Source organism: Bos grunniens, chromosome 12, assembly GCF_055505025.1.
Source record: "Bos grunniens cultivar Pamir isolate PY7600 chromosome 12, Bosgru_T2T1.0, whole genome shotgun sequence".
Lineage (NCBI taxonomy): Eukaryota > Metazoa > Chordata > Mammalia > Artiodactyla > Bovidae > Bos > Bos grunniens.
The window spans coordinates 22,037,299-22,061,877 of NC_141176.1; the positions used below are offsets into that span (position 1 = coordinate 22,037,299).

Genomic DNA, 24,579 nt, shown 5'->3' on the forward strand with positions numbered 1-24,579 from the left:
CAAGTAGATGGGGAAACAGTGGCTGACTTTATTTTTGGGGGCTTCAAAATCACTGTAGATGGTGATTTCAGCCATGAAATTAAAGATGCTTACTCCTTGGAAGGAAAGTTATGACCAACCTAGATAGCATATTCAAAAGCAGAGACATTACTTTGTCAACAAAGTTCCATCTAGTTAAGGCTATGGTTTTTCCAGTGGTCATGTATGGATGTGAGAGTTGGACTATAAAGAAAGCTGAGCACAGAAGAATTGATACTTTTAAACTGTGGTGTTGGAGAAGATTCTTGAGAGTCCCTTGGACTGCAAGGAGATCCAACCAGTCCATCCTAAAGGAGATGAGTCCTAGGTATTCATTGGAAGGACTGATGCTGAGGCTGAAACTCCAATACTTTGGCCACCTCATGCGAAGAGCTGACTCATTGGAAAAGACCCTGATGCTGGGAGGGATTGGGGGCAGGAGGAGAAGGGGACGACAGAGGATGAGATGGTTGGATGGCATCACCGACTTAATGGACATGAGTTTGGGTGAACTCCGGGAGTTGGTGATGGAGAGGGAGGCCTGGTGTGCTGCAGTTTATGGGGTTGCAAAGAGTTGGACATGACTGAGCAACTGAACTGAACTTGGACTGCAAGGAGATCCAACCAGTCCATCATAAAGGAAATCAGTCCTGAATTTTCATTGGAAGGACTGATGCTGAAGCTAAAACTCCAATACTTTGGCCACCTGATGCAAAGAAAGAAAAAAAAAGTGAAGTCACTCAGTTGTGTCCGACTTTCTGCAACCCCATGGACTGTAGCCTACCAGGTTCCACCATCCATGGGATTTTCCAGGCAAGAATACTGGAGTGGTTTGCCATTTCCTTCTCCAGGAGATCTTCCCGACCCGGGGATTGAACCCGGGTCTCCCACATTGTAGTCAGACATCTTACTGTCTGAGCCACCAGGGTATGTGAAGAGCTGACTCACTGGAAAAGACCCTGATGCTGGGAAAGATTGAAGGCGGGAGGAGAAGGGGATGACAGAGGATGAGATGGTTGGATGGCATCACCGACTCAATGGACATGAGTTTGAGTAAACTCCGGGAATTGGTGATGGACAGGGAGGCCTGGTGTGCTGCAGTCCATGGGGTCACAGAGTCAGACACGACTGAGCGACTAAACTGAACTGAACAGATGAAAACCCAGGATAAATTTTGAACCAAAAAGTTGCTCATCACAAAAAGATTTTCCAGCTCAGCTGATGACCTCCTGGAGCTCAGCCACAGAGGGGCATGGGTGTGGTATAGTGTTGCCATAGGAGGAGGGCAGCCAGTGTGAGTCAGCAAGCTCGATGCTTGTAGGGCAGATGGCAAAGCTGGAAATCTAGATGGAGGAATGAATGCACACAAATACAGAAAGAGAAGAATTCACTTCATCCTTCATCTCACATGGGTTTAGTACCACCAGCCTGAGGCACCAGCAGGGCTGTGAAGTTAGAACCTACTAAGAGTTCAAGAATATGGGGAAAAGTACCCAAAACAAATTGCCAGGAAGACTCCTGGGAGTTCATGGGCGTCAGCAAAGCAGACAGTCTCCAAGCCGTGGGGCCATGTTCTACTGGTGTGTGTGGGGACAGTGTTTAGTTGGGCTGAAGAACTGAGCTGCTCACAGCACCTGGCCCTGACCCTGACCTGTTAAATCCCAGCAACAGGCTGTCACTGACAACTGGAACAACTCACAGACCTCCAGAAGACCCCAAAGGTAACTCCCAGGGCAGCCTGCCAGGTAGAAAGGTCTCCTCATGATTTATGTCCCATCTGGAAGTAAATGCCTAACAGACCTACCACATTCAGTTATCCTAAAGTTACAATAAACCAACCCACTTCCATCAGTGGACAGTCATCAGGACAGGAAATTAGTGAGGAAACGCAGGTCTTAAATGACACGTAAGACCAAACAGACTTAACTCGCATTTATAGACAATTCCCTCAGAGAGCAGTGTACATTCTGCTCAAGAGCACATGGAACATTCTCCAGAATAGGTCACATGCTGGGCCACAAATCAAGCCTTGGTCAATTTAATAAAATTGAAGTCATATCAAACATCTTTTCCAGCCACAATGCTATGAGAATAGAAATCAATCACAAGAAAACTGTAAAAAACAACAACAACAAAACATCAAAGATGTGGAGACTAAACAATGCTACTAAGCAACCAATGGACCATTGAAGAAATCAAGGAGGCAATAAAAAATTACCTACGTGAAAAGCAACTATACTTCAATGTTAAAAGTTAAAAAAAAAATTTCCGAGAGACAAATGACAATGAAAACAAAACAATCCAAAACCTATGGGACTCAGCAAAAGCAGTTCTATGAGGGAATTTTATAGCAATACAATCTTACATCAGGAAATAAGAAAAAATCTAAAAAAAACCCCTTAATCTTACAACTAGAAAAAGAAGAGATAAAACTAAACATTAGTAAAAGGGAAAAAACCAAAGACCAGAGCAGAAATCAGTAAGAGATGAAGAAAATAATAGAAAAGATCGATGAAACTAAAAGCTTAGCCAGGCTCATCAAGAAAAAAATGGGAGAGGGCTCAAATCAATAAAGTTAGAAATAAAAAAAGGAGAGGTTACAATCAACACCACAGAAATACAAAGGATCATAAGAGACTACTGTGCTTAGTCACTCAGTCATGTCCGACTCTTTGTGACCCCAGGGACTGTACCTGCCAGGCTCCTCTGTCCATGGGGATTCTCCAGGCAAGAATACTGGAGTGGGTTGCCATGTCCTCCTCCAGGGGATCTTCCCCACCCAGGGATCGAACCCAGGTCTCCTACATTGCAGGTGGATTCTTTTTACCGTCTGAGCCACCAGGGAAGCCCATGAGAGAGAGAGAGAGAGACTACTACAAGCAACTGTATGCCAACAAAATGGACAACCTGGAAGAAATGGACAAATTCTTAGAAAGGTACAACCTTCCAAGACTGAACCAGGAAGAAGTAGAAAATATGAACAGACCGGTCACAAGTACTGAAATTGCAAATGATTAAACAGCTTTTAACATGGGACTTCCCTGGTGGTCCAGTGGTTAAGAGCCCTCCTTGCAATGCAGGGGACATGAGTTTGATCCCTGGTCAGGGAACTAAGATCCCACATGCTGCAGGGCAACTGAGCCCTGGAGCTGCAACTACAGAGTCCTGTGCTCTGGAGCCTGCGTGTCACAACTAGAGTCTGTGAGTGGCAATGAAGATCCCGCATGCTGCAACTAAGTGAAAGTGAAAGTGAAGTCGCTCAGCCGTGTCCGACTCTTAGGGACCCCGTGGACTGCAGCCTACCAGGCTCCTCTGTTCATGGGATTCTCCAGTTAAGAATACTGGAGTGGGTTGCCATTTCCTTCTCCAGAGAATACTGGAGGGGTTGCCATTGCCTTCTCCGGCTACAAAGCTACACTAATCAAACAAAAAAACTGGCAAAAAAAAAAAAAAAAGAAACCAATATGAATTAACATAACAGGACAGAAAGTCCAGAGATAAACCTATACACCTGTGGTCATTAGTCTATGACAAAGGAGACAAAAACATACAATAGAGAAAAGAGAGTCTCTTCAATAAGTGGTGCTGGGGAAAATGGACAGCTACAGGTAAAAGAATGAAATGAGAACATTCTCTAACACCATACACAAAAATAAACTCAAAATGGATTAAAAATCTAAATGCAAGACCAGATACTATAAAACTCAGAGGAAAACAGGTAGAACACTGACAAACGGCAGCAATATCTTTTTGAATCTGCCTTCCAGAGTGATGAAAATAAAAACAAAAATAAACACATGGGACCTAATTAAACTTAAAAGCATTTGCACAGCACAGGAGACCATAAGAAAACAAAAAGACAACTCACAGAAATGGGAGAAAATATTTGCAAACAAAGGAACCAACAAGGGATTTATCTCCAAAAATATACAAACAGCTTATGCAACTCTAATAAAAAAAACCACCCAATCAAAAAATGGGCCAAAGATCCAGACATTTCTCCAAGGAAGATACACAGATGGCCAAAAAAGCACATGAAAGATGTTTCACATCACTAATTATTAGAGAAATGCAAATCAAAACTACAACGAGGTATCACCTCACACTGGTCAGAACAGCCATCATCAAAAAGCCTACAGACAAATGCTGGAGAGGGTATGGAGAAAAGAAAAGCCGCTTACACTGTTGGTGGGAATGTAAATTTGTACAACCACTGTGGAGAACAGTGTGAAGGTTCCTAAAAATCTAAAATTAGAAATAAAAATAGAAAATGATCCAGCAATCCCACTTCTAGGCATATATCCAGAGAAAACCATACTTTGAAAAGATACATGTACCCCAGTGTTCACTGAGGCACTGTTTACAACAGTCAAGACATGGAAGCAACCTAATTGTCCGTTGACAGAGGAATGGATAATGAAGATGTGGTACATATACATGGAATATTATTCAGCCATAAAAAAACAATGAAATAATGCCTTTTGCAGCATCAATGGGCCAAGAGACTATCATACTAAGTGAAGTAAATCAAAGACAAATATCATACAATATCATTTATATGTGGAATCTTAAAAAAAATTAAACAAATGAACTTATTTACAAAAACAAACTCACAGAATTCAAAAACAAACTTAAGGTTACCAAAGGGGAAACATGGGAATAAATTAGGAGTTTGGGATTAACATATACACACTACTATATATAATCAAGTCAGTTTAGTCGCTCAGTTGTGTCCGACTCTTTGCGACCCCATGGACTGCAGCACGCCAGGCTTCCCTGTCCATCACCAACTTCTGGAGCTTGCTCAAACTCATGTCCATCGAGTCGCTGATGCCATCCAGCCATCTCATCCTCTGTCATCCCCGTCTCTTCCTGCCTTCAATCTTTCCCAGCATCAGGGTCTTTTCCAGTGAGTCAGTTCTTTGCATCAAGTGGCCAAAGTACTGGAGTTTCAACTTCAGCATCAGTCCTTCCAATGAATACTCAGGACTGATTTCCTTTAGGATTGACTGGTTTGATCTCCTTGCAGTCAATCAACAAGGGCCTACTATATAGCACAGGGAACGCTACTCAATATTCTACATTAATCTACATGGGAAAACAATCTTAAAAAGAATGGAGATAGTTATATAAATATATATCTATCTAATTATCACTTAGCTGTACACCTGAAACTAATAACATTGTAAATCAAATATACACCAATATAAAATAAAAATTAAATTTAAAAAATAGTGTTTTGGAAACCATATAAAAAAGTTACAATAAACTAATGGTTACAGAAACTGGAGTCAAACATTACTACAGGCAAAGCTTACTTTACTGTGCTTCACTTTACTGCACTTTGAAGATATTGCATTTTTTAAAATCGAAGGTTTGTGGCAACCCCAAGTTGTCACATGATGGCTAGTATTTTTTAGCAATGAAGTATTTTAAAATTGGGCTTCCTAGGTTTTACCTACATTCAGGAGACCTAGGTTCAAGCCCTGAGTTGGGAAGAATCCCTGAAGAAGGAAATGGCAATCCGCTCCAGTATTCTTTTTTGGGAAATCCCATGGACAGAGGAGCCTGGCGGGCTACAGTCTACAGGGTCACAAGACTCAGACATGACTTAGTGACTAAATCACCATTTTAAAATTAAAGTAGGTACATTGGATTTTGAGGTATAATACTATTGCACACTTAACAGACTGCCTTTCCCTCCTCCAGGGGATCTTTCCAATCCAGGAATCAAACTCAGGTCTCCCGCATTGCAGGTGGATTCTTTACCAGCTGAGCCACAAGGGAAGCCAACAGTATGGTGTAAACTTAACTTTATATGCACTGGGAAACCAATCTGGAACCAAACCCAGAATATTTGACGTGTGCCTGCATAAAGCCAAGGGCCGTCTGCCCTCTCCAATTTGATTTCCTACCTCTGGTGGCCTGGCATTGGTGCCTTAGGTGAATGTGAAGTGGGTGCCCAGGGCCAAGCCAGCCTGTTGCACACCCAGGCCTCAGAAGAGCTGGCTTGGAGCAGGCTTTCTTTCAGAAGGAAGACACTGGCCTTCCTTTTAGAGAATGACATGTCAGAGCATTACCAGAAGAGCCAGCTCCACAATTGCACTGGCACACAGCTTTCTAGGGGTGGGGACGGCCAGACACTGTCCCTTCCAGCCTTCCCCCTTCACTCCTGCTTGGCTTGTTTGTCAAAACCAAAGCTTAAATGGTTTGTCTCTTGGCTAGCCTGCAGATCTGTACTTGGCCTCCCTCTGGGGCTCTCTTGTCAACCTGCTGACAGGCCGTAGTCAATTAGGGTCACTGACCAGGGTGGGCCAAGCTTGCTGGAACAAAGGTGGCATGATAAATGTAGCCGGCTACTCAATCTCAGAGGCGGTAACGCCTGAACGAGCCCGAGCATGCTGATACAGGGCAGCACAAGGCCAAGTCTGATCTGCAGTGGACTTCGGCTTTCTCATAAATACTTTTTGCACAGGTAAGGGACACGGGCCTCAGGCTGTGCCCGTAGTATAAACGTTTAGACCTGGAGCTCAAGCGGCAGTCGGTGTGGATGGGACTGGTAAGAATCAACTGTTTTTGTCACCCACTCGACAAACATGTACCTGTATATTCCTGCTGTGTCAGACTCCTTCCAGCCAAGGATGGAAAGAGAACACTACTCAGGGGCATGTTCAAGCTGAGAACAAATATTTACAGCAGTCCTGCAGAAATTCACCAGGTGCCCACAAGCAGCTCTTTGCTTTTGCTGCATCTGCGTAATTATTAATCTTATCTCTGGACCTGACCTCCTACAAAGTACTCCAGAGCCTGCCAGTGGTCTGATGGGAAGAGTGCTGGCTGCAGGGTGCGGATGACATGGCTGGGGTCCTGGCTGCATCACGTATTAGCCCGTGTCAATGTCTGTGCCGGCTTCCCTGCCTGTGAAACAGAGACCACTGCCTGCCTGGATGCTCTCACAGGACCACGGGGGTGAGGGCTAGGGAAGCATGGCATGCATGTCAGAGCTTCACAAGCTCTCAGGCAGTATATGCTCAATGGTAATCAGCAACACTGCTCTGCAGGATGAAAAAGGCAGCAGGTCCCTGTCCCCCAAGTTCCAAAAAAAAAGGCAAGCAGGGCTTCCCTGGTGGTTCATTGGTGGAGAATTTGCCTGCCAAGGTAGGAGACGTGATCCCTGGTCTGGGAGGATCCCACTTGCCAAAGAGTAACCAAGCACAACTACTGAGCCTGTGCTCTAGAGCCCTGGAGCTGCAGCTACTGAGCCCAAATGTTGCAACTTTTGAAGTTCACGTGCCCTGGAGCTTGTGCTCCGCAACGAGAGAAGCCACCGCAATGAGAAGCCGCACACAGAGCGGCCCCTGCCCACCACAACTAGAGAAAAGCCCGCACAGCAGAGACAACCCGGCGTAGACACAAATAAATAAATGCATAATTTCTTTTTCTTGTTTTACAAAAAGGCAAAGGTGCTGGTTAAGCCAAGTGAAACAGGAAGACTTCTTCACTGCAGGATCTGCTTCGAATCTCCTGTGGTTACTCAGTCCTTCTCCAAGAATGCTATGCTATGTCACTTCAGTCATGTCTGACTCTTTGCAACCTCGTGAACTGTAGCCCACCAGACTCCTATATCTATGGGATTCTCCAGGCAAGAATACTGGAGTAGGTTGCTATGCCCTCCTCCAGGGGATCTTCCTGACCCAGGGATTGAACCCACGTCTCATTATGTCTCCTGAATTGGCAGGCAGGTTCTTTACCACTAGCGGTACCAAGGATGCTAAAGGATTGGCTATAGTTACAGGTTTTTTTCAGCTAAAAAGTCTCTCCCTCGAGTGGAAAGAGTTCCAGTCACAGCTGTGTCCTTCCTGTCTGTCTCTACATGGGATACCACATTCTCCTGTTTGGGCTTCTGCTTATTTTTTTACTTCCTCTTTTTTCCTGACCCCCCCTTGCTGGATGATCCTACGATCCATGCTCAGTCCTACAAACATGTCTCCCTGGGTGATTTCATCCAGTTCTGAGCCTTTAAAAAAAAAAAAAAAGTTCCTTCCATCAAGATAAAATGGCTGTCTATAAACAGGCACCTCTCCAGGGAACTGCAGAGAAAACTTCTGTACAAGGGAATCCACTGTAGCCACATGGGACCGATGGTTGCAAAAGGACCTCAAATTCCCACCAAAAAACCCAGCCAAGACTGCCCTCTGCAACTGTGAAGCTAAGAAAACTTTTAAATGATACCGAGTAAATCAGGGCTTCCCTGGTGGTCCAGTGGTTAAGAGTCTGCCTTGCAATGCAAGGGACACTGGTTAGATCCCTGGTCTGGGAAGATCCCACATGCCACAGGGCAAGTTTGTGCTCCACAACGACCAAGCCTGCGCTCTTTAGCCTGGGAGCTGCAATTACTGAAGTCCCCGTGCCAGAGAGCCCGTGTTCTGCAAGAAGAGCAGCCTCCTCAATGAGAAGCCCGTGCATTTCAACAGAGAGTAGTCCCTACACGAGAGAAAGCCTGTGTGCAGCAACAAGGACCCAACACAGCCAAAAAGAAATATTTAAAAAACAATAATAAAATAAAATAAATCAATGTTCAAAAGAGCAAAGGGTTAACATCCCAGTGCTTTCCAAATTCCTTTAATCTCTGTATAATAAATACCCAAGAGATGACCAAGCACACGCCAAAGTCTGATGTTTGGGGCACACGTGGCCAAGGAAACAGACCCTCACCTGCATCTTCTCAGATGCTCTGACCCTTCTTAAGATTCCAACTTCCTCCTCAAACCTCTTTGACTGCATTTTGCTGATGACGTGGAACCCAAAACTCAGATCACAAGTCAGATCTCTGGTTTAAGTTCTTCTGTCTCGAGAAGTGGCACCCATAGGCAGCATTTGAAAAGCATGTTCCCCAAATATCACATGATATCACTTACAGGTGGAATCTAATTTTTTAAAATGGCACCAATGAACTTATTTACAAAACAGAAACAGACTCACAGATCGTAGCATCATACTTCTAATTACTAACGGGAAACGGTGGCAGGAGGGATAAATTAGGAGATTGGGATGAACATACACACACTGCTATATATGAAATAGATAACCAACAAGGTCCTACTACAGAGCACAGGGAACTCTACTCGATATTTTGTAATAACCTATGTGAGAAAATAGTCCGAAAAAGAATGGATATATGTATAACTGAGTCACTTTGCTGTACACCTGAAACTAACAACATTGTAAATGAACTATATTCCAATCCAAAGGAAAAAACTGGACTTCCCTGGTGAATACAGTGGATAGGAATATGCCTGCCAAGGCAGGGGACATGGGTTCAATCCCTGGTCCGGGAAGATTTCACATGCCATGGAGCAACTGAGCCCATGTGCTGCAACCACTGAGTCCGCGCAATCACCGACGCCCATGTGCCTAGAGCCTGTGTTCCATAATGAGAGAAGCCACTGCAATGAGAAGCCTGCGCACCGCAGTGAAGAGTAGCCCCTCACTCTCTGCAACAAGAGAAAGCCCATGCATAGCAAGGAAGACCCGGCTGAACCAAAAAAATAATAATAAAAGAAAAGAAAAATAATCCTTAAAAAAGAAAGAAGAGCATCTTCCTGAAGAGTGGGAGGAAGGTGAGGGTGGCTGGTTCTCCGTGGTGGATTGTGGGCAACTTTTTCATAACACATATGTATGTGCTTCCCAGTTTCCTATGACAGTGATGGATCACTTCAGAATCAAGAAAGTGGTTACTGTTAAAACAACAAAAAAGGAAATGTTCTTCCCAATAAGGTCTCTTAAAGCTCTTGACCAAATAAGTGCTGGTTTTCAAACAAAGAGGGTCAGCGCCCTCAACTCACCTCAGCTTCGCCTGCCGGTCCAATCCAACCACTTTCCGCACCACCTGCTGGCAGAAGCCGTAGCACATGAAGAGGACGGAGTTCTCGGCGATGTTGGCGATGAGCGCAGGGCTGGTGCCCTTGTAGAAGCCCCGGAAGCCCACCTGGGAGTAGGTCTTGAGGCAGCAATCGGTGAGGCCCCGGTACAGGTCGGGGAATGTCTGCATCTTCACTTTCATGGTGTCGAAGGGCTGCCCGGTCAGGACACATGCTGTGCCCCCTGGAACCAGGACAGAGTCCTTGTCCGGCCCGAGTCCATGGCTGCGTGGCAGGCTGCAGCCCCAGGACCCTTGGAGATGAGGGACAGGCAGCCCACCCCCGGGCTAACCTCTGCATCATCTCGTTTTGACTTCTTCTCCCCCTAAGACCTTCTAGCCCAGTTCAGTAAAACTTCTAGGGGGTTCCCTGTGTGCTGGGTCCCCTGCCCAGCCCTGAAGGAGCTCACACTCAGTAGGGGAGAAGGATGTGTTCAACAATCAGAGCCACTGATGTGAAGGTGGGACGTGTGTTCAGGAGCATTGGTCAGAGGCACCTGGGGTTGAAGCCTGACTCTGCTATGAGATCCAGGACAAGCGATGTGACTTCTGAGTCTCAGTTCCGTACTGGGATAGCATGAGGATTAGGATAAGGGTCTAACATTACGGTTGCTACACAAGGGGTTAATTTATAGGGGTTAACTGTGTGTGCGTCCACATAAAAGGAAGGGGAGAGGAATGGTCTGGAAAGAGTTCATCACTCCTCTGTCTGTTGCCCAGTGGTCCTGATGACTATCAGAAAAACAACAGGAGACTAGGCCACAGAGAAAGAAAACAAAGAGCCTAATTAGTCCCCAAAGAGCTAAATGTTTGACCCTATGCGAAAACCTCTTATCTGGACTCTAATGACTTGTATTCAGACAGGAACTAGACTGAAACTTGCCTTGCTTCAGTTCAGTTTAGTCGCTCAGTCGTGTCTGACTCTTTGCGACCCCATGAACCGCAGCATGCCAGGCCTCCCTGTCCATCACCAACTCCTGGAGTTTACCCAAACTCACGTCCATTGACTTGGTGATGCCATCCAACCATCTCATCCTCTGTCATCCCCTTCTTCTCCTGCCCTCAATCTTTCCCAGCATCAGGGTCTTTTCAATGCGTCAGCTCTTTGCATCGGGTGGCCAGAGTACTGGAGTTTCAGCTTCAACATCAGTTCTTCCAATGAACACCCAGGACTGATCTCCTTTAGAATGGACTGGTTGGATCTCCTTGAAGTCCAAGGGACTCTCAAGAGTCTTCTCCAACACCACAGTTCAAAAGCATCAATTCTTCAGCGCTCAGCTTTCTTTATAGCTTAGCACACATATTTATATGCTTTTATACTGTTAAGAGTATTAAATACAGCAAAATCTAAATTGCATTCAATTACAACTCTGATGTGAGGAAGTGAATGATTTATAAACCCTGCAACTCATTGGAAAAGACCCTTAACTTATGCTGGGAAAAGTGTGAGGGCAAGAGAAGGGTGCAACAAAGATGAAATGGTTGAAATGCTTGGATGGCAGCACTGACTTAATAGACATGAGTCTGGGAAAACTCCAGGAGATAGTGAAGGATAGGGAAGCCTGGTGTGCTGCAGTTCATGGGGGTCACAAACAGGTGGACACAACTTAGCGACCGAACAACATACACCCTGTGATATCCCCAGACCCTGGGCTGGGTCAGCATTTGGGGAACTGTCCCTGGTGAACTCTTCCACCTCCCCTTGGGCCAGGATGTCTTGTACTTGTGCCAGGACACACAACCACTGGATGAGGTTATTAAAGCCTCAGCAAAGCTGAAGAGAAGGCAAGCAACCTAGATGTCCATAGACAGATGAATGGATAAAGAAGATGTGGTACATATATACAATGGAATATTACTCAGCCATAAAAAGGAATGAAACTGAGTTGTTTGCAGCGACATGGATGAACCTAGAGAACGAAGCCAGAAAAACAAATAATGTGCATTAATGTATACATACAGACTCTAGAAAAATGGTACCGATGAACCTATTTGCAGGGCAGGAATAGAGACACAGATGTAGACCTGTGGACACAGGAGGGTGAGACAAATTGAGAGTGCGGCACCGATGTATACACACTGCCATATGTAAAAGAGATAGCTAGTGGGAAGCTGCTGATAGCTGGGAGCTCAGCTCGGCGCTCTGTGATGACCTAGAGGGGTGGGACAGAGACTCAAGAGGGAAGGGATATACAGCTGCTTCAGGATGTTGTACAGCAGAAACTAACAACACTGTAAAGCAATTAGCCTCCAATTTAAAAACAAAACAAAAAAGAACCAGAGAAAACTGACACAGTATTTCAGAAATATAATTTCACAACTTTGACATAATAAGTTACTCCAACTACACTCTGGAAAGTAGAGATGGAGCGAGGGCTGTTAGGAATAACTCCCAATTATTGGTAGATGAACATTTACCCAAGAGTCTGAAAACTGAACTGTTAAGCACGCACAGGTATGGTCTCCATGATCCTATCGCCGTTGTTCCTCCCTTCTAGGAGAGCAATGACACGTTTCTGCTTTTGTCCTGCCACACCATCGCCAGTCCTGAATTAGTGGAATATAATTTAATAAGATGTTACCATAATTAGAGTCATTCTCTCTCAGGTACTAATGAGCTAGAATGAAATAAGATCCTACTCATGTCAAAAATAATCATTTCAAAAGAAGAGGTGACTGTCAGAATTTTTAAAGTGGGTTCATAATCTTGACAGCCTAGATGGGGCTACATGGAAAAAAGCATTTAATTCAGAGCATTAAAATCCTATCTTAACCAGGAGTTTTCCATATTTTCACCCAACCATCCTGAACAGCGCAGACATCTGGGTAGCTACAGTACCCATCTGCTGCTTATCTATAACAGTTTCCATCTCCAACAGGGAGAAAGTAGGAGGCTAACGTACTTCCAATGCTACCTACAATTCTCTCCCTTCATCCATGGATGCAAGCTAACTTCCTATGGAACTTGTGGCTCAGTCACTCAGTCACGTCCACCTCTTTTGCGGCCCCGTGGACAGTAGTCTTCCAGGCTCCTCTATCCATGGGATTTTCCCAGCAAGAATACTGGAGTGGGTTGCCATTTCCTTCTCCAGGGGATCTTCCTGACCCAGGGATCAAACTCTCATCTCTGCCTCTTCTGCACTGAAGGCGGATTCTGTACCACTGAGCCACCAGGAAAGCTCAGACAAATGACACCGTCATGGCACTCATCACGCCCTGCTCAAGGACGTGATAACTATTCTGAACACCAGCACTAACCCAAGACCAAGACGGTCCTCATACCTGTCGAGTCTACAAAGCTATGAATAATTTACAGGAATTATCTCTTTCCCTATTTGCCTAGAGTTCAGACCTCTGATCATCTTGCTCTCCATAAGAAACAAGAGGGGGTTCCTCCAATCAAAAAAAAATAATAATTTTTAAAAGTTCATTAAAAAAAAGAAACAAAAGGGGGACTTCACTGGCGGTCCAGTGGTTGAGATTCCAAGGCACAATTTGATCCCTAGTTGGGCAAGTAAGCCCATAGGTTACAACTAGAGAAGCCTGTGTGCTTCAACGAAGACCCAGCATAGCCCCCAAAAAAGAAAACAAAGAGACCCATTCTCTGCACTTTTGTGTAGGTGTCTCTGTGGCACTTTCCTCTGCAGGAGACGTGTTGCAACCTACATCTTCTCAAGGTTGCAGTTGTGGATTTTGGTCCCCCACAGAGTAGAGCCAGCAGGTGAAAAACTGGTGAGGAAATCCACCAGGGCCGAGACAGTGACGGTGGTGACGGACAGCGCTCGGGGAGGCCCTGTGGGAATGGAGAGGCAGACCTTCACCCGGGAGGACCTGGCCACCCACGCAGAAAGGAGAGCCTCCGACCCGCCAGAGGCAGGCAGTCAATGCTCCCCTTAGTGGTGCAGAAAGGCGTGCCATTTTCAAAATATGCCAACCAAAAAGTGCTTATGGTTTGTTGTTAATTTTGGCATTTGAAAGGATAAACCTCAGTGATCTAAAAATGCCACATTTTGGGGACTTCCCTGGCGGTCCAGTTGTTAGGACTTCCTAACTCAGACAGTAAAGAATCTGCCTGCAATGCAGGAGACTGGGGTTTGATCCCTACGTAAGGAAGATCCCCTGGAAGAGGGCATGGCAACCCACTCCAGTATTCTTGCCTGGAGAATCCCATGGACAGAGGAGCCTGGGGCTACAGCCCATGGGGTCACAAAGAATCAGGCACTCAAGACTGAATGACTAATACCATTTACAACAGGTGGTGTGGCTTCCATCCCTGGTTGGGGAACTAGGATCCCACATGCCAAAAAATAAAATAAAATGCCACTTTCCCGACTACTTAAGCAAGGCACATTGCAACAGAGCAGTCAGGGGAAAGAATGCATCCTTTTACATTGATAGTTGTTAAACTACTAGACCTTCGCATGCCACTAAGGTTTCCCTTTAAGGGGATTTAACTTTTGTGATCCAAGCTGCCTCGTTTCAATAATTATCCAATTACCTAACCAACTGCCTTCAAATCTTCCCCAACCAGCTGCCTGGGCCTCTCGATCTTTTCCTGGCATCGCTCCTACAGCAGCTTCAGACACGGAAGCTGCGCCTTAGAGTAGACGAGCTGGACTGAAACACTGCTTGATGGAGGAGGTTTGTCTAGAAGACACACACACCAAAGAACACACGGATGCTACACTCACATCACCTCCAACCACGGCTGCCTCTGCTCTCACACACATCGCTTCCATGGGTGGTCCGTGTCTACAAAGCACTAAGGGTCCTCTGCTCCTGGCAACGGCCACAAAAAAATCCCAAAGCCCCCCAGTTTCCCCATCCAGAGAGCTGGGGCAGTGAAGCCCCCAAAGGAATCCCCACCTCTGGGAGACACTGTTGGCCATCATGTAGCATCAGAAAAAAGATCACAGAACGGGGCAAGGAACCAGGCAGCCAAGGTCCTTGCCCTGTCTTTATTTACACCATCTATTGACAGCTGTGCAGCCTTGAACAAATCCACTATCCCTCTCTGGGCCCCCTTTCTACACATACAAGAGCAGTAGAGTCAAGGGTCTCTAAAGCTCCATCACTCACAGGCTGAAACCTCTCAAAAATGGGACGGCTGCTTCCCATTCTCAGGTCACCACGAGGGACCTCCTCTGCCTGGTGTCTCACAGGCTTAGCACCCAGGAAGCCTGCTGACCTCAGATGTCAAGACAACCAGGGTGGTATGACATCAGTGAGGGGCGACCCTGGGTTTGCAGTGCAAGAAGGAACACCTACCCACAGTTAGCAGAAAAAATAAATGCTAATGTGTATAAGGGCCTGATACATGTTAATACCACTGTAAAAGAGCAGGTGTACTGGCAAATGCCTTACACAGCCAGGTTCCTGACAATATTGTTGCAAGTTATATCTTTAAATATTCCTATACGGGCCTTATACACGTTTAAAAAAAAAAAAAAGGCACGTGTACTGGCGAATGCCTTACACAGCCAGACTCCGGACAATACTGTTGCAATTTACATCTTTACAGATTACTATTATGAATGCAGATACAGTTATGAATGCAGTACTCAAATGCCTGTCCTTTCCAGGAAAAGCAAAAATGCTTTAATTCTATCACAACAGATCCTACACCTTTGACAGACTGAAAAGACACAGAATTCCAAAAGCTGAGCTTCCCCCATGGGGTGAAACCCACTCCTACTGCAGAGACACGAACTGAGCACAAGCGTTCACGGGAGGGTACGAGGCAGGCAGCTGGGCCCATGGTCGCCAAAGTCGGTGTCCTCTGCCAGCGAATGACAAGGGGCAGGGGTTAAAGGGATGGAGAGGGGACAGTGCGAGGGCCTGGGGCTCAATCCCATGGCACTCAGCATGCGAAAGGCCTCAGGAGGGAACCCAGGCAGCCCTTAGTGCGCCCCTCCCCCTCCACCACCCCACCCTGCTCCCGCTCCCGAGGCCTCTGACCTGGGAGTGCCCCTGCCTGCACTTCTTATCAGTGTCTTGCAGCATACCGTCTCCAGACTTCCTCAAGAGCCTACCGTGGTCAAGGTCTGGTTCACGGAAAAATACTTTGAGCTTCCCTGAATCCCTGATTTCTTTTTGACAATTAAGATGACAGGATGAGAGCAGGCAGCCCTCTGATTGACCTTTATCTGCTGACCCAGGAGGGCCCCCCCAGATAAGAGGACGGGGGGCGACCCACTCCCCTGGCCTCTCCGCTCCAGGGAGCCGTGACAAGAATCGGTGAAGGAGGCGAGGAGCAGTCAGGGTTTCCACTGGGAAAGTGGTGGGCATTCCAGCGCTTCTCCGGCCGTAAAATCATCCAGGAATCCGAAGAACCAAGTCATCACTCAGGCACTTGGAATTCTGTCATCTGCCTCTCACTGAGTAAAGGCGGCCTTTCTGAAGAGTGGCCTGCGTGGCAGGCGTGGCCGAGAACTTGCCAGTGCCTGGGACGGGAGTTATTGGGGCGCCAGGGGCGGAGGACAGAGTCTGCCTTGGCACTCACCCCATCCACCACTCCCCAGCCAGGCCTGGGGCCTCTCCTTTCCTTTCAGGGCTTTAAGACACAGTCAAAAGTCAGTCTTATTTACCAAAGATATTTCTAAGGGTTTCCGTTCTCTCCTCAGTGGTAGTAAGGACAGTCTCTGGGATTTCCCTGGAGAAATGGTACAGCATTACTTCTGCACACAAGGGCTCTCAAGAATGCCAGGCTAGGAGTAGAATCCTGTGTATCCCAGCCACGTGGCAATGGACATGTGGCTTCAGCTCTGAGCTGTGATCTCACAGTCTTCTAGCTGTGAACCAGGGACATTCCCACCCTTTACCCTGACTCCTAGTTGGCTTATTTTTTGTCTTTTTATTTTTGTCAATTAAAAAACTTTTTTAATTGGAGGATAAATGCTTTACAATATTGTGTTGGTTTCTGCTATACATCAACATGAATCAGCCATAGGCATACATATGTCCTCTTGAAACTCTCTTCCACCCCTCTAGGTTGTCACAGAGCACGGGCCTGAGCTCCCTGCATCATACAGCCAATTCCCGCTGGCTATTTTACATACGATGATGCATGTTTCCAGGCTGTTCTCTCAATGTGTCCCCCCTTCTCCTTCCCCCACTGTGTCCAGAAGTCTATTCTCTGTCTGCTTCTCCACTGCTGCCCTGCAAATAGGTTGTTCACCAGTGCCATCCTTCTAGATTCCATATATATATATATATGCGTGCATTAATATATGATATTTTTCTCTTTCTGACTTACTTCACTCTGTATAATAGGCTCTAGTTTATCTACCTACTTAGGACTCACTCAAGTGTGTTCTTTTTTACGGCTGAGTAAGCGACTTCCCTTTCACTTTCATGCATTGGAGAAGGAAATGGCAACCTGCTCCAGTGTTCTTGCCTGGAGAATCCCAGGGACGGGGGAGCCTGGTGGGCTGCCGTCTATGGGGTCGCACAGAGTCGGACACGACTGAAGTGACTTAGCAGCCTCAGCAACAGCAAGCTGGTTTTAGGAAAGGCAGAGGAACCAGAGATCAAATTGCGAACATCCGATGGATCATTGATAAAGCAAGAGAGTTCCAGAAAAACATCTATTTCTGCTCTATTGACTATGCCAAAGCCTTTGACTGTGTGGATCACAATAAACTGTGGAAAATTCTTTAAGAGATGGGAATACCAGACCACCTGACCTGCCTCTTGAGAAATCTGTATGCAGGTCAGGAAGCAACAGTTAGAACTGGACATGGAACAAGACACTGGTTCCAAATAGGAAAAGGAGTACGTTAAGGCTGTATATTGTCACCCTGCTTATTTAACTTCTATGCAGAGTACATCATGAGAAACGCTGGGCTGGAAGAAGCACAAGCTGGAATCAAGATTGCCAGGAGAAATATCAATAACCTCAGATATGCAGATGACACCACCCTTATGGCAGAAAGTGAAGAGGAACTAAAGAGCCTCTTCATGAGAGTGAAAGAGGAGAGTGAAAAAATTGGCTTAAAGCTCAACATTCAGAAAACGAAGATCATGGCGTCCGATCCCATCACTTCATGGGAAATAGATGGGGAAACAGTGTCAGACTTTATCTTTTTGGGCTCCAAAATCACTGCAGATGGTGACTGTAGCCATGAAATTAAAATATGCGTACTCCTTGGAAGGAAAGTTATGACCAACCTAGATAGCATATTCAAAAGCAGAGACATTACTTTGCCAACAAAGGTCCGTCTAGTCAAGGCTATGGTTTTTCCTGTGGTCATGTATGGATGTGAGAGTTGGACTGTGAAGAAAACTGAGCGCCGAAGAATTGATTCTTTTGAACTGTGGTGTTGGAGAAGACTCTTGAGAGTCCCTTGGACTGCAAGGAGATCCAACCAGTCTATTCTGAAGGAGATCAGTCCTGGGTGTTCATTGGAAGGACTGATGCTGAGGCTGAAACCTCCAATACTTTGGCCACCTCATGCGAAGAGCTGACTCATTGGAAAAGACCCTGATGCTGGGAGGGATTGGGGGCAGGAGGAGAAGGGGACGACAGAGGATGAGATGGCTGGGTGGCATCACCGACTTGATGGACATGAGTTTGGGTGAACTCCAGGAGTTGGTGATGGACAGGGAGGCCTGGCGTGCTGCGATTCATGGGGTTGCAAAGAGTCGGACACGACTGGGCGACTGAACTGAACATTCCACTGTATATACGTAACGCCTACCTTCTGCTGTACTTGCAACACAGTATTACATTCCCGTTAAGCGGATTCATTACAAGGTCCTGGAGTGACAGAGGCAATGTGCTCACTGGATCTCACTCCCAGAAGGTACTTGAGGATCAGAGAACGGGGTTTTCTCTGGCCTTACCTGCGGCCCCAGCCGTGAGGTCAATGGCAGCTTGGATGGCAGGGTTGGATTTCATATTCTCCCGCTCCTCTGCTGGCCTCTGTGGAGGGTGACTCTCTGGAGCTTATGACGGGCACCTCATATCCCTGGGAGGAAGCCAGAGCTCACCATCAGTCGGGCCTCTGCAGCCCCCCTTTCTCTAGGCTGCCCAGCTACTGGACTTGAACCTCACGGAACTGGGAAACTGGCTCTGAGTGGCTCCAGAGGAGGGGGCTAAGGGGGTCAGAGCAGCTCAGTCATCAGCCTCCCCTTCTCCCTACCCATCACCTCCCCATAAAAAACACAAGAGATTGAAAACCTTTTCTGAGTATCACTGCTCCATCAACAGGTGGGGGGACTTCAACCAACTTTTCTGAAACTCTCAGAAACAAAGGCCAAACAACCAAGCCAAGCAGACACCACAAGTCCCATCAAACCAGTTTTTCAGAGGCCTAGGTTGAACTCTCAATCCACTAGGCTCTGTTCCAAATTCAGACAGCAGCCTGAGACCCTAAAAGAATGCCACAAAGCAGGAGGTCTGAAAAGGAATGAGTTAGGAGCTCTGCCAAGTGACACCTGCTTGGGTCTGAATGCCTACTCTGCCACCAGTAGGGGGGGCCCCTGGGCCCGTAAAGCTGGAGGTCCCTGTCTATACAAGGTCTCTGTCTATACTATCATAATCTGAGAGCAATCAGAAATAGCCATATTGGATAAATACAATGATAAACTGTGAATATGCACCAGGAGTTCTTAGAACTACAAAACATTAGCAGCAAACATTCCAGTCATCAGACTTCCCTCCAGAGCCTCTCAACATAAACGTGCGCACAGATCACCTGGGGACCTTATTAAAAGGCGGATTCTGATGTGATTGGCTTCAAGTGGGACCAGAAACGCTGCCTGCCTGACGTGCTCCTAGGTGAGGTTGATAATGCCTGGTGTTAACTGTATTTTGAGTAGCAACACCTGCTCCATTGCCCCCAAATTTGCTTGATAAGAATCAGCTGGGACACTTGTTAAATATTCAAATAACCAGGCCGCTCTCCCGGAGATCTTGATTCAGTAGGTTTGAGCTGGAGTCTAGAAGTTTGGGAAAATCAGAGTCTACTTTTCTACCTTTAGACAAATAAAACAAAACAAAAAAAATCAACCGTTGCCACGGAATTGACTTAAATAAATATTGACTAGAAAAGAAGAGGTAGTTCTTTAACAGAATATTCTTACGTGTGAGTAACAAGGAACGCTTTTTAACCGTCACACCGAAGATACCACACCCAGTCAGGCCACCTCTCAGAGGGGGTGGGTGGGCTGAATGATCCATGAATACCAAGTTCACCCTAATCACCAGCAGAAAATAATTTTAGCCACCAAGAAGTTTTTCAACCGCTTAAAATATGTTGTCAATGACCAGACACCAAGAATCTCCCTTTAAAAAAAGTGTTAAAACTAGCAACAAAAGTACAGCATTTTATAAAGCAACTAACTCAGACATAAAAACCACAGACTATGTTACCGATAGGCCTGGAGAGGCAGTGCCAATGACTAATGTTGATAAGACGGGGACCATCCAGTAGTGAGAGAAGGATATCAGGGTCCTAATCCAATCTCCTCCTTTTCCAAATGGAAAAACTGAGGCCAGAGGAAGCCAATGGCTCATCCAAGGTCATACAACAAGTCTGCGACAGACAGCATTCAATGCAAGTCTTACCTTTTGGGTCTGTGCTTATCAACCAATACTTAATTCCAGAGTATCCCCACCTGATCAAAAGGAGAAAAAGCACTCAACCCTGCATTTTAGAGGGAAAAGGAGCCACAGATGGTGGCAATCCAAAGGGGTTCATTTGCGTGGCAGGCGGGGGGGGGGGGGTACATTTCTCTCTTAGAAAGAAAGAGGCATAGCAGATGTTACTATGTCATCAACGCGAATTTAACCCTTTTAGGCAAGTCAGACTTAAACACATCAACTCCTGCACATAACTTCTTGTAGAATCATTAGGACTGTTAACAGTGATGGAAACTGACAGATTAACTCAGAAGATGTGAGCAACTGTTTCAAACTATGCATGGCTTTGGCTTGAGGAAGACATATGGTTTGAGGGCGTTAAGACTGACCAACCTGAGTTAGACTGATTTATGAACCTTCAGTACCAACTGAAACAGAAAAACTGAACCTTGAGGAGTCCCTTTATCCTTCTTTCAAACTACAGCGGAGTCCCACTCCAGAAGACCATGTACATTTCCCATTCCTCGGGGAAATTCATTTCTTGTGCGGGAGAATCCGAGGACCCCCGCCTTCCCCCACCAGATCACAGTTTAGGGAAGATTCCAGCTTCAGGCCGAAGCTGGGGTGAGGGGAGGCCGCCCGCCATCAGAGCGCCCAGAGAGGGGCGCCCCACGGGCGCAAGGATGCAAACCAGTCTCGCCGCTTAGCAGCCGATACCGGAGCTCCCGCTTCGGGGGCTCGGGATCCCGGTCCGCCCAAAGGGTTAGCTTACGGAGACGACTTCCAACTTCTTCCCGGCTCTAAACGTCCACTGACTCTACCCAGCAACCTGCCCGAGTCTCCCATTCATACGCGCCTCCGCCCTGCGCGGCGCCGCGCGGAGCCAGGAGGCTGGGTGACACGACTAGCGGGGCAAAGGAGGACAACCTTTCCCGGGCGGTGACCGCGGCGCGCAGGAGGCCGCGGGGCCCGAGGGTCTACGGGGAAGTCCAGGGCCGAGCGCGGGAAAGGGGCGACCGCGGGATCCCCGGGCACGTGGGCGGTGCGTGTGGGCCCGGGGACTCCGGATCCCCGCCGCCCGGGAAGGTCACGCAGCCCGGGCGCCAAGGCCCGCCCGTTCCCCGCTCCCTCCCGGCAGGTTCCCCGCAGTCCGCGAGCGCCTGACCGGGCTGCGCTTACCACCGCGTCCTCCTCGCGCTCCGCCGCCTGCTCTCGGCTCTGGCTCGGCGGCGGGGGTGGCGGCTTAACACCCACGTCTGCCGCGGCCCTGCCCTCCAGCCCCGCCTCCCGTGCCCGACTGCCGCCGGCGGCGGCCCCCGGGCCTCCGGAGCGCCCCTGCGGCCGGGGCGGGCGGCGCGGGCCCGGGGCTGCAGCGCCTCCCGCCCGCCGGCCGGGGAAGCGGAAGTCGGCGCGGTGCGGCGGCGCGCTCGGGCTTGGGGACCGCCGGGGGCCGCGAGCGGGCGGGGCTGGCCGGGCTGGCGGGGCCGGAGGGCCGGCCGGGAGTCGGGGCCTCCACGTCGCTTTGCTGCCCGCTCGGTTCCCGGAGGCCCGTGGTGAGCTCGACTCTAGCTCGACTTCAGAGCGGGCGCTGGGAGTGCCTGGAGTTAGACGAGTGACAAGTCTGCAGGGTGTTGACTTGGCTGGGACTCGGGGCTCAAGGCCTTCATTTTATGTTATAATTGAGCACCAAAGTACTGAAATGAAAAATACATTCGCTTATTGCCGGTAAAAACAAAACCCCAAAACATTTCCCATTCCACCTTCCGCGAGGAAATCTACACAGATGACATTTGGGAAAAGCACACCCACCAATGGAAACTGTAACTCTGTCTTTTTTAAGAATAGTTTCCAACGGGTGTCTCAGACAATAAAGAATCCGCCTGCAATGCAGGGACCTGGGTTCCATCCCTAGGTTGGGAAGATCCCCTGAAGGAGGGCATGGCAACCCACTCCAATGTTCTTGCCTGGAGAATTCCATGGACAGAGGAGCCTGGCCAGGTACAGTTCATGGGGTCGCGAAGAGTCGGACACGACTGAGCGACTAAGCGCATGACCAAGCGCAATGAATTATAGACTAGTTCTGCACCTCTCTGGCATTTCATTAAAAAGCACAGTTCAAGGTTTCTGTTGTGCACTGGGAGTAGAGGAATTTTCTCTAGTGTCCCAGGCAAAGACTCACTCGTTTGGGAGGGTGTTGATCTGTGACTCACAGCTGTTCCATTAACAGTCATGGTCTTGGTGCATTGGTTCAGACATCATGCATTCATTTTCCTTTCCTACACCGTGTTTTCTTCTTTAAACTGTGTTATCAGTTTTCTTTTACAACTTTCTGCCCTGTTTGAATGTGGTGTTGGCCTACTGCCAGTGTAACTAAAGTGATTTTTGGTGACTGCGTCCTAAGTGTTAAGTTGCTTCAGTCGTGTCTGACTCTTTGTGACCCTATGGACTGTAGCCAGCCAGGCTTCTCTGTCCATGGGATTCTCCAGGCAAGAATACTGGAGTGGGTTGCCATTTCCTTCTCCAGGGGATCTTCCCAACCCAGGGATTGAACCCATGTCTCTTATGGGTTCTCTTATGTCTCTTATGCCTGCATTGGCAGGCAGGTTCTTTACCACTAGCGCCACATGGGAAGCCTGTTTGTTTTTTTTTGTGTGTGTGAAGGCCAGTGACAAATATTTGAGGTGGCTTGTGTTAGGGCTTCCCAGGTGACTCAGTGGGTAAAGAATCTGCTTGCAGCTCAGGAGACAGGTTTGATCCCTGCATCCGGAAGATCCCCTGCAGGAGGAAATGGCAACCCACTCCAGTGTTCTTGCCTGGAGAATCCCATGGACAGAGGAGACTGGTGAGCTACAGTCCATGGGTTCACAACGAATTGGATACAACTGAGAGACTGAGTACCTGTTAATGCTTAAACATGAATGCCCAGCTGAATAGACCTGAGCGGGGGATGGTGAGGAAGTGCTGTGAGGGTGTCAGACCTCCTGATACATGCATGGGAGCCCTTCTCAATGTGGCAGAAAACCATTGTCTTCTCACAGAATCAGCACTTTAGAACTCAAGCTTCTGGAGCATAATTTAATTACAGAAACAAGCCAGGGCATTTGAGCGACTTGCCCAGTGACATGTAGCATAACCAGTGAGAAGAAGAACCCTCAGTATAATGTCCTAGAGGATTGGCACTTTCCGTGGCACCTGGCCTGGTGGCTTTTGCAAACCAGAAACATGAGGCCCAAAGGAGCTAACTAGAGGTAGGCTTAGACCTCCTGTTACAGATTAGAAAAAGCCCTGGAATTGGAGCAAGGCCACCTGTGTTAAAATCTCCATGACCTTTAGTGAGTCATTTAGCCTTTCCAAACCTCAGCTATCACGTGACAGCGTCGTGGCCTCCTTTGAATCCCGCTGCTTGTGGGAGCCTGCAGTAGCAATACGGCATGGGGAGGGTGGGGGGTGGCGTGCTGCTACTCCAGATCAGGGTCTCCTGACATTTTGTCCTGTCTTGCTTTAGCGCCTTAACTCTCATCACTCTCCCCAAGGCTTTTACATTTCTTCTCTCCCTCACCTCTCCTTCACAACCCTCAGCCTCAATTCTGTAAACTAAGAAGCAATCAGGAAACTTCCCTGCAAGTTTTTAACCCCTCATTTACGAAGTTGCCTTTTTGCACAAACTCTCACCTGTTTTCTTCTCCATTTGCTATCTGGCTTACTACCCCCATGGCCGGGAAAATGACGCAGGTGAAGAAACTGAGGCCTAGAGGGGTCAAGGGACTTAACTGATGTTGTACAGTTATTAAGAGGAGAGGTGGGACTCAGAGTTCATATTGTTAACTGCTATGCTCTACAGTAATACCTCCCAGAAGGCCTCCTCTGAAAAGCAAGAGGGTTGCAGGAACCCTTTCTCCTGGAAAGAGCTCCATAATATCTCCCTTCATAATATTTTGTTAAAAATCACCTCTTACAATGGTGGCCCTGTATGCTATCTTTGCTTTAGGAATAGAGACATATGTAGATGTGAAAAGGTTTAACATCTCACAGGAGCTCAGAGGAGGACTGAAAAATC

General features: G+C 47.4%; 1 protein-coding gene across 7 annotated transcripts in view; it reads right to left on the reverse strand.

Annotated features, from left to right (window-relative positions):
• SLC25A15 (solute carrier family 25 member 15) overlaps window positions 1-21,742 on the reverse strand; it is a 32,255-nt gene extending 10,513 nt beyond the window's left edge. For 2 of the 7 annotated variants that reach the window (XM_086329249.1, XM_086329246.1), the window contains exons 1-3: window positions 21,702-21,742; window positions 18,782-18,906; window positions 9,864-10,122 (exon numbers count right to left, since the gene is read on the reverse strand). In XM_086329249.1, coding sequence (XP_086185375.1) covers window positions 9,864-10,122; window positions 18,782-18,836 — 314 coding nt within the window. In that variant the 5' untranslated portion in view covers window positions 18,837-18,906; window positions 21,702-21,742. Of the gene's footprint in view, window positions 1-6,884; window positions 9,756-9,863; window positions 10,123-18,781; window positions 18,907-20,312; window positions 20,432-21,294 lie in introns of those variants that run through there. The other 5 variants (XM_086329253.1, XM_086329248.1, XM_086329247.1 and 2 more) reach the window with 5 other exon arrangements.
• Between the last annotated feature and the right edge of the window lie 2,837 nt (window positions 21,743-24,579).